The sequence below is a fragment of the Balaenoptera physalus genome (genome assembly GCF_965194825.1).
Source record: "Balaenoptera physalus genome assembly, chromosome: 10".
NCBI classification, from domain to species: domain Eukaryota; kingdom Metazoa; phylum Chordata; class Mammalia; order Artiodactyla; family Balaenopteridae; genus Balaenoptera; species Balaenoptera physalus.
The window spans coordinates 101,377,171-101,387,580 of record NC_138889.1 but is presented as its reverse complement, the minus strand read 5'-3'; the positions used below and the strand labels follow the sequence as shown (position 1 = coordinate 101,387,580).

General features: G+C 40.1%; 2 protein-coding genes across 2 annotated transcripts in view; both read right to left on the bottom strand.

The window, feature by feature from the left end:
• LOC309668481 (olfactory receptor 1165-like) overlaps positions 1-10,410 on the bottom strand; it is a 269,123-nt gene that overhangs the window by 40,722 nt on the left and 217,991 nt on the right. The window lies entirely within an intron of this gene.
• LOC309668486 (fatty acid desaturase 2-like protein FADS2B) lies at positions 635-9,919 on the bottom strand. Its single transcript, XM_082478367.1, has 4 exons — positions 9,771-9,919; positions 6,912-6,972; positions 4,220-4,296; positions 635-4,058 (listed from the first exon to the last, which is right to left on the bottom strand). Exons 1-4 carry the CDS (start codon positions 9,912-9,914, stop codon positions 3,957-3,959), a joined length of 384 nt encoding a protein of 127 aa, XP_082334493.1. The 5' UTR covers positions 9,915-9,919; the 3' UTR covers positions 635-3,956.

Below are 10,410 nucleotides of genomic sequence, written 5' to 3'. Positions count from 1 at the left end.
TTGAGGGAGCTAAGTCACTCTCAGCCCTCAAATACAGAAGACTAAGGTGTCATGAATGAGGACTTTGGCAGATGGAAGTAGGATTGTAGGACTTTGGTAGAAATTGCAGGGGTTTGAATACCATTTCCATAGGGTAGACTGAAAGAACTTCTAAATGAGGAGTACGGCATGCAAGGGCTTTAGTCAAGGGTTCTGTGCATAGAAATGCATTTCTATACAAATATTTCCTTTGTAATCTAAGGTATTTTATTTTATACATTTAAAAACATTATCCTGAGGAGAAGTTCACAGGCTTCTTCAGACTACCTAGATTAAGAACCTTTACGAATGTCATTTTATTCAGTGCCTTTCTAAGGTTTAGTTCTTGTTGGCGTTGTTGCCATTTTGAATGCTATTTTTGTGGCTGCTCTATGTGGTTGCTCAAAGTGTAATTTAGAGCACCTTGGGTTTCCCGAGGACACTTTCAGGGAATCTGCAAGGTCAAAACGATTCCCATAATCCTTCTAAGACAGTATTTGCCTTTTTCATTCTCATTCTCTCATGCTTATAGAATGCATTTTTCCAGAGGCTACTAAACATGGGATGACATCGTCACTCTGATGTTAATATGCATTGGCTTTATTCTTATTATTTTAAAACTCTCAGTATTAATTTCAAATACAGTAAATATCAGTGGATATAACCTCTGTAAACAAAAGCTCTTTGAGGTTCTCAATAACTTTTAAGAGTGTGAAGTGGTTCTGTGACCAAGCAGTTTGAGAACCACTACTCTCTGGAAGGTCCACTGAATCTGGGAATGAGCTTGGAGAAAGAAGCAGTGTAATGACTGGATTCTCCAGTTAATCATGGCACAGCCAGTGGAAGGCTTAGGAGGCAGGTGTATTCTGCATGGGTCACAATTCTGTTAATCGTTAACAGCATGCTTGCAGAGCATGCCATGTTTCCTCTCTGGGCCTCTTCATCTATACAATGAAATGAGGTGGATTCCAGGGTCCTTCTAGGTCATAAAATTCATTCTCTAATTCTAGGAGTCTCAGATTCATTGAAAGCCTGTTTCATGTTGGGCAGGGGTCAGCAAACCTTTTCTATAAAGTGCCAGACAGTAAATATTTTAATTCTCCATCACAGCTACTCAGTTCTGCTGTTGTAGCATGAAAGCTGTCATAGATAATATGTAAATGTGTGAGCATGGCTGTGTTCCAATAAAACTTTATTTATAAAAACAGAGAGTGGGCTGGATTTCGCCCTTGGACTATACTTTACTAACCCTTGGTTTGGAGCAAAAGCTCTGAAATCGAACTGCCTAAGTTTAAAACCTGCTTCTACCACTTATTAGCTGTGTGGTCTTATGCAAGTTACTCAACGTCTTCATGCCTCAATTTTATCATCTATAAAGTGGGAATATAGCATGTATCTCATGTAGTTACATGCAAAGCAGTTGACAGTGCTTGGCCCCTGGCAAGCATTCAATAAGTATGAATTATTATTATTTGACATAAACAGACTGTAAATCAGGGTGCTTTGATGATGCTTTCCCAGGAACTCCATGATTACCTGAGTGCTAAGCCAGTCCTTGTTCTCCTCTCTGCTCATTTTCATTGGTATGTGGCTCATCTGGGTAACATATGCAATCCAGGGACTTTCAAGAAACCTTTCAGAGAATAGAAGGAGGAAGCAGTCACTCCTTGGGGAGTTTCAGTTCCAACCACTGGCAGATCTGGCTGAGCATTAAAGGAAATGGCAGGGACTCAAAGGTTCCAATAATATGGTGGTTATTTGTTTTCTTCTTTTACTTTAAAATTACTTTTTATTAGAGTAGAGTTGCTTTACAATGTTATGTTAATTTCTACTGTACAGCAAAGTGAATCAGCTGTATGTATACATATATCCCCTCTTTTTTGGATTTCCTTCCCATTTAGGTCACCACAGAGCATCGAGTAGAGTTCCCTGTGCTATACAGTAGGTTCTCATTAGTTATCTATTTTATACACAGTATCAATAGTGTATATATGTCAATCCCAATCTCCCAATTCCTCCCGCCCCCCCCCCCCCCCCCGCTTTCCCCCTTGGTATCCATACATTTGTTCTCTACGTCTGTGTCTCTACTTCTGCTTTGCAAATAAGATCATCTATACCATTTTTCTGGATTCCACATATATGTGTTAATATACAATATTTGTTTTTCTCTTTCTGACTTCACTCTGTATGACAGTCTTTGGAGGCCTTTTACATCTAGAGATGACACACTAAGCATTCAGTCACATGACCTGCCTTGCAGCCTAATGTGCCCCCAAAGCTTGCTCTGGCATTGGTGCAAGGTTCAAAAGATACGTAGGTAACTTTAAGGGTGTATGCAAAGTGATTAACAGCTTGGACTTTGTCATCAGATAGAGCTGGGTTCAAGTTCTGATCTGGCACTGCCACTGGCCCTTATTTGCTCTATAACCTTCAGCAAGTGATTTAATTTCTCTGAGCTTCAGCTCTCTTATCAGAAAAATGAAGCTGTAAAGTCAAAAACAGACATATTGAAATGCATAAACTTTGACATCATATTCACCAATGTCAAAGCAACTGATAGGTGAAGCACAAAGAAGAAAGACAATTAAAGACAAAATAAGGAGCAGTAGAATTTCTACCACACTATATCTGAAGAAACAGAAGAGCATGGCTAACTTCTCCAAGAACCAGATCAACAGATAAACCACGACAGATAACAATGAACTTATTAGTTAATTATAAGCATGCTCTATTGTTCCAATGCAAAAGAAACATAGGAACATTATACTTAGTGACTAATAGTAATAATAATACTGTAATGATAATGATAATAATGTAACAGTTAACATTTATTGAGGCTTCCTTTATGATCTTTTTTACTGTCCCATTAATGCTCATGACAATCGTATGTTGTAGGTACTGTCACTAGCCCCACTTTACAAATGTAAAAGCCAAAGTGTAGAGAAATTAACTAAGGTCATACAGCTAACATGTGGTAGAGCCTGGAACACAGACAAGTCTGACTCCGGAGTCCCCACTTAGCCCTTGGAAACAAACAAAGAAACGCCCAACATTTCTTGTTACACACAACCTTGGTTTTCTGAAATATGTATAATTATGAATACATCATTGGTCATCATTAAAGTAAAAGATTTGCAAATATATAAAAGAAAGAAAAATGAAGCTGATACTATCTACATTACAGGGTTTTGTAAGTATAATCACATCAAATAAGATAATGCATGTAAATCCTTTAGCAAATTGCCTGATGCATAGTAGCTACCATTATTTTTATTGTTATGTAGGATTTAGAATAATAATGTGAAGGAATGAGGGAGGAATAAATTGGGGATTTGAAGAGGGTTTTTCAGTCTGAAGTCATTTGGGCTTTGGGAAAATCTCTAGTCATAAAATAACTTAAAAAAATCCTGTCCTTCCCTTATCTTTGGCAAGAGTTACGATGTCTAGTTGGATTACAATTTTTAAGGACTTGGGGATCGGATGGAACACAGTTGACCTTTGAGCAACATGCACGTCCACTTAAATGTGGATATTTTTCAGTAAATACGTACAATACTGCATGATCTGCAGTTGGTTGAATCCACAGATGCGGAACCACAGATACGGATAGCTGACTCTGGGGCTTGAATATCTCTGGATTTTGGTAACTGTGGTGGATCCAGAAACAAATCCCCCACAGATACTGAGGGATGACTGTACTGCAATGGGGAATTAAGCAAGTGGAAAAAAAGGCAAGTTTGGGCAAATTCATTTCCCAAGGAACTCTTCTTATTCACCTATTTCAGCTATTTTTTCCCACATTTTCTTGGAAACGTCTCAGTTACGAGAGAACGGGGCATGGTGTCATAATCTGCTAATCATTGCTAATCATAAATAGCTCAGATAAGGAAGGTGAAGGGCCATCTAGGTAATGAGAATAAGAGAATATTCTTGCTTTCTTACTTGACTAAATATATGAGCACCATGGTTCCAAAGATTCCATAGAAAGGGCCAAATGTGATGAAATAGCGGATGTAAAAGCTGCTGACCCAGGCAATGTCCTGCAGAAAGAAGTGCTTGAAAGTTAGGCTCTTGGAAATAAAACTGGCTAAATCTTATATCCTATTACTCAAGGAAGCTACATCTGGAAGGGACCAAGCATTTTCATTTCCCCTTTTCTACCAGCCTAATCTAGTTCTAGAGAAGGAGGCAAGTTACTCACCTCCCAATACCTTTGGAGGTACATCACTTGCATGGATTGCCCATTGAAATACACAGGCATGAGGAGGGGGAGCCCAACTGAGGAACAATTTTTAAAAAGATGGTGAACAAATGAACAGAATGTGATTCCCTTGGAAACCAGCAGGGGTCGATCTCCTTAACATGCCACCCCTGGAATGTTAACCCCTGAGAAGGGATGCAAGGTGGAGATCCACGACCACATCCTAGACTCCACTGGGCTTTAGAGTCTCTGAGGCTGAACCAGGACTTTGGTTCCAGTTCCCTTCAGGAGACTAGGGAAGCTTTGAAGATTTGAGTCATTCTTGATGAAGGCATCCTGGAAGGGCTTCTGCTGTGAGCTTTCAAGTTTTCTCAAGGTCCATGGAATCCTTCAGTCCTTCACGATCCTTAGCACTGGGCCCTATCACAGTATGTCGAGGTGGCAGAAATAGAGCAGGTGTACTCAGTTCCTGGCCTCATAGTTATTTACCTGCTTTTCCCCCAGGACCAGTGAGGCTGCCTGGAGCACATAAGAGTCTTATGGAGACCCTTTGGATTTTGACAACTCTCTCCTTGACCAAACTTTAGTCAGATCCTCTGAGCCCCTTTCTTGACTAGGCTTCAAAGTGGGCCCGTAAACATTCAAACTCTGCAAACTGTCAGCACAAATGATTTTGTCCACCCTACATACTAAGGGACTTGCACAAATGCTAGCATAGTTTCTAAGAATAGCTCAAGGCCATGCCCATGGGATGACCCCAGCCCCCTTAAAGTTCCTGCCTGAGAAAGTTCAAGTCTATCCAAAGAACTTACCGTTTGTTCAAGCCAAAACCTGACTATAGGCCTCTGATCTCTGTTTTCTTAGATCATTTATTAGAAAACTTACAGTTATAAAGTCCTTTCTCTGTCCCTTTGAGATGGATCTTCCCTAACCCAGAGATGTCTTTCTCAAGGACCTGGGAGTCGTCCCTTGGAAGTGTAATCATTGAGAATTGGGCCCTGTACCCCAGTCTCTGGGAGGGTAGGAGCCTGACTTTGATAAGCACCAGTTAGCAGACACACATGACCCATGACCAGCTTCCTCTCACTTTAACCTCTTTCAGTAATTTCCTTTAGCATGGCCCAGTGTTTAAGAAGTCTCCCACTTTTGTTTCAGCAGAGTTAAGGTCAGTTTATACTGAAGTCCCTTTTCCCCTACTACAGAAGCCTGAATCAAATCTGTCTTGCCACCTTTACCAAACGTCCAACCCAGTTTCTCTTTGACAGTTTGAGCATGACTCACTTGTACCTGAGATACTAAGTTGAAGGCATATGAAGGGAAAGGACACAATGAAACAGCTCCTGAGGATAGTGTGGTTTGTAAGCTGGATTCTGCAGTGAATCTACACCATTCATTCATTCCTCGGAAGCTAAGGGTGTATTGTAGCACTACAGACAGGGGAGGAGAGTTCAGAAAAGAAACTCCAACAGCTTTTTCTTATGTGAATATACATTTATCTGGGCTGGGGATCAGTTACCTATCAGAATGGGACACCAATGTCCTCATTCCTCATTTTGGTCATGCAAGAGAAGGACTGCCTTAGGATCGGTTTGCAGAATTCTAGCAGTGGAAGGGCAGCAGTGGTAATTGATCCCCATATCTCAGAAGATGGGCCCACAGGCCATCCTGGTCAGGCATGTTACAGATGACCACTGGTGGCCAACATTTGGGCAAATCAGATCATCTGCAACAGGGTTTCTCAGTCTTAACACTGTTGGCATTTTAGGGCCAGATAAATGTCCTGAGAATTGTAAGATATTTCATAGCATCCCTGGCTTCTGCCCCCTGGATGCCAGTACCATCCCTGCCCCTTTGTTGTGATAACGAAAAATGTATCTAGACTTTGTCAAATGTCCCATTGGGAGGAACATTGCTCCTAGGTGAGAACCACTGATCTATAGAAAATGTTTGGAACCTTTCCAAAGGTTTTATTTTCCAAATGTATAAGCATATTTTAGATAAGCATATTTTGGGATCCCACTAAACCTTTCTTTGTGAGCTATCATGAGTTTGACTTGGTCAAGAGCAAAGCATTTTTGCTTCTGATGCTTTTTTATTGGTATTAGCATTATTCAGCTACCCTATTTTCTCTTAAGCCTAGACCCCCATTCAGACCTGTTTTACTTGTTTCATATATATACATCCACTAAAATATCTTCTACAACTGTATGTAAGCCATGGGAACAGCTAGCTTTCTTCCACACAGAAACTCTATAGGTGACTTTTATTCATGAGACTCTACTTTTTCTGGCATCCTATTGTCAGTGCTTGAGCATTGTTTTCCTGTCTCTCCTCCCTACCCAAATACCACCATCCTTTTCTTCTTGAGAGGTATTTAGTCTTTCCAGGATGAGAGTCCCAGATGCCAGACCCCTTGATGGGCATCCTGCCTTCCATCCTTCTTGCAGCATCTCCTTCCCTGCCCAGTACCCAGAGTGGTGAGATGGCCGTTAAGAATGCCTGTTTGCTTTCCTGTTTTCCTTTTCAGATTTTCACCCTAGTAAGTATGAAATAAAACATGCTGCTTTTTCTCAGTCACAATAAGACATGAGCTGGTCTCTCTGTGGGAGGATTTCAGTCATGGCTTTTGGCTTGACAGCTGTTTGCTTCAGGGAAATGGGATGATAAGGAATGTGGCTCCCAGGTGACTCACACATGTAGAAGTACAGATGCTGCTTCTTGTAGTCGATGTATTTGATTTTCTTCTTGCCATACTGAATGAAGAGAGAATAAAACTCAAGTAAGAGACAATATAAACTTCTTGTCATTATACTCAAGGTCGTGTGTGTGTGTGTGAGGTGTGTGTGTGTGTGTTTGTAAAATCTCTATAGAAAGAGCCATCTGGTCAGAATTCATTGACTGTCAAACTTGAGGCACTAGAAGAACCAGAACTGGAGTGGGAGGAGATACTGTGGTGTCTTTTGGCTTTATTTAAATATGGGCAGTTCTTGCTTGCGTGGTTTGTTCCATTTGACTACGGGGATTGTGATCTTTTATTACTTTTATTATGCCCATGGAAGCCATTTTGAAATTTTTGTCATTATGTGGATTGGAATGATGATTAAAAAGAAATATTTCTGATAAGTTTTCCGAGCTCTTTTTCAACCTACGTGCTTAGTATTCTGCTTGAAGCTCAGTCTCCATCTCCATTCATCCATTCAACAGATATTTACTGAATGGGCAAGTGATAAAAGATACAGGCATAACCCCTAATATCTGCTTCATCTTTCCTCCTTTGTGTTTCCATCATGGATCTCATGCTGTGATTTACTATTTTTAAGGCATAATGATATTATATATAATCTTACTACTGGGAATTTGAGACATTTTCTAGGGGTCTTTTTAGTTAATTTAGTCTGTGCCGAATGCACAAAGACAACAAATATCCTGAGAGGAGGCATAGAAGTAATAGTATATCTCCATTCCCTAGCAGACAATTAATAAATGTTTAATTGAAGGAATGAATGAATGAATGATATTTCACATCTCCTCTATAGTTTTACTATGTATTCACTGAGTTACAACACTATGGGCAGTGTTTGATTTTTGTATTTCCCATTCTTTTGACACCTTCCCTTCTACAAATAGATTTCTTCTCTTATTTGGATAGTAGAGTTGATCCTTCCTTCTCTTACTGTCATAAATAAAAAGAAATGTCCTAGTGATAAAGTAATAATAGATATTTGCAGTTACTCCCAAGCTTCTAGATATTTAAGTAGCAGGAAACATGGAAGAGGGGGTGGGTGGGAAATTTTTGAGAGCTGGCAAACATAGGTGAAGGATTGGTTTTGAGTATCACTCCAAAGGAGAATTCTAACTTTTCCAAAATATGAGCACAGGACCTGGCACGTAGAGTTAATTAATGCTTGTCGAAGGAATGAATGTTTGAAGAAAGTGGTAGTAGGATTGACAGTAAAATGGGAAGAACAGAAACGTTTAGGTTATCAGAAAATTTTTTGATGCAAAACAACTGAATTTTAGAGTTTAAATAATTTTAAGTAATGTCTTGTACAGTCGCTTTGGAACTATAGTAGACAGAAGCCTAAGGTTCTAGGGATATGTCTCAAGAGTAGCTGTAAAACTTGGAGAGGTGACCTCCATCATCTGTGAAGAAGCGGCATGTGTACTGGATATAGTTCTAAAGAAGACACTTCTGGAGGGGGTCAGGCTGCCTCTTGAACTCCACTGAGACAAATCACCATTACTGTGGGGTGGGAAGATTAGAGAAATCAAAATGTCATAAGTTTAGTGATGAGCCTAGGAGTCCACAAACATCAGAGAGGTCTAACTTGTTTGTGGAACCATTGTCAACAGCAACTGATTCAAGACTACAGTCAAGGATTTCTTGTTCTTTAAATATAGGCAAGAGGAACTTCCCTGGTGGCGCAGTGGTTGAGAATCTGCCTGCCAATGCAGGGGACACGGGTTCGAGCCCTGGTTTGGGAAGATCCCACATGCCGCAGAGCAACTAGGCCCGTGAGCCACAACTACTGAGCCTGCGCGTCTGGAGCTTGTGCTCCGCAACAAGAGAGGCTGCGACAGTGAGAGGCCCGCGCACCACGATGAAGAGTGGCCCCCGCTCACCACAACTAGAGAAAGCCCTCGCACAGAAATGAAGACCCAACATAGCCAAAATAAATAAATAAATAAATAGCGAAAAAAAAAAAAAAATATATATATATAGGCAAGAGAATTTGTTTCCTAACTGGAGAAAGTTGAGTCTTCCAAACCTGGGAAAATCTATTTTCAGAAAGTTGTGTAATTTTGGTTTATGTACCACAAAGTGCAGGCAGCAACTGTCAAAGCTACACTCTTTTTTTTTTAAAACTCCTAAAGTTCTTCCAGAAGGAGGTAGCAGCCTCTTCCTAAGCACCTGACTCTCAGGATCCATCATTTCCCCTTGAGGAGATATACCTTTCTGTGGTTATCCTTATACCACCTATGTTGAAAGAAGACTCCCTTCTAAAAAACTTGGTAATAATCCTTTACGTGATGATTTTAAGTTGAGGTTTAAAAAAAGTCAATAGCTGAGACATTCTGGAGTTTTCCCTTCCTTTGTCTATGGCTTAAGAAGTCTGAATTAGAGGTAAGACATCACTAAGTGTCTTACGAGGCATTTGAGCTGTGGTTCGTGTATAAATGAACCAAAATGAACCTGAATTAAAAATAACAGCTTAGTTTCTTCTAACAGAGCTAGAGTTAGTTGACATAACTAGATATTTAGACGTTTGTGATTTAGCACTCGTTGAATGTACCGGCGTGTCTTCTATGAGTGAGTGAGTTGGACTGAGTGACCTTTAAGGTCATGGAGTCATGCACTCCACATCTTCTTCTATTCTTACAACCCCAGATGCAGTTATTTCAAATCTGTATCCTGGAATTAAAAGAAGAGATGCTCTGAAAACAAGCTTGAATGGGAACCTCCATCCTGATCTCCCCAAGACAAGGTTGTAGACCTTTCCAAGAACCGCTTCCAGGAAAATTCTCCAGTGCCCAGGATTTTTAAACCTACCTTGACAGGTTGCGAATCTCCAATAACAAAAAGTGGACCTATATCAATGTCTGGGTCTTTGGGGTAGATGTTTGGTTTTACATGATGTTGGACGTGCCAGTAATTCCACCAGTTTGTTGATAGGCCCTGAGGAGAAGAGAGCATTTGTTAGTTGCAAGATTTCTCTCCTGAAATATCCTTCACTATCGAGTTTTCTGCCTGCATCCTCAAAGTTAAAATAAGATATTAACTTCTCGAACTTGACCCCCACTGCTGAGTCACAGAATGATTCATTGGACAGAGGCTCTCAAAGCCTATGAACAAATAATTAATCTGATCCAGGAACACAAATTCAGGCTAAAACAACTCCTGATAATGAAAAAGAATAAAAACCTGTTGAAATGAAATGTTTTTCCATCCTCCTTTTTTTTGATCCTCATTTGAAAAAAATTATCAAGGTAGGTAAGGCAGAAAGTATTATTCTTCTTTTACAAATAAAGAAACCTCAGCTCTAAGACTTTAATTAGTTCTGGCGAAAAAAATGGCCCGAGGAATCCTATTTCAATGAATATTTTAAAGAGTTGTGGATCTGAAGTCATCTCTTACGGGGGCTTGCTTCAGATCGTTGCATGTTCAAGCTTCAGTGCTCTCATTAAATATA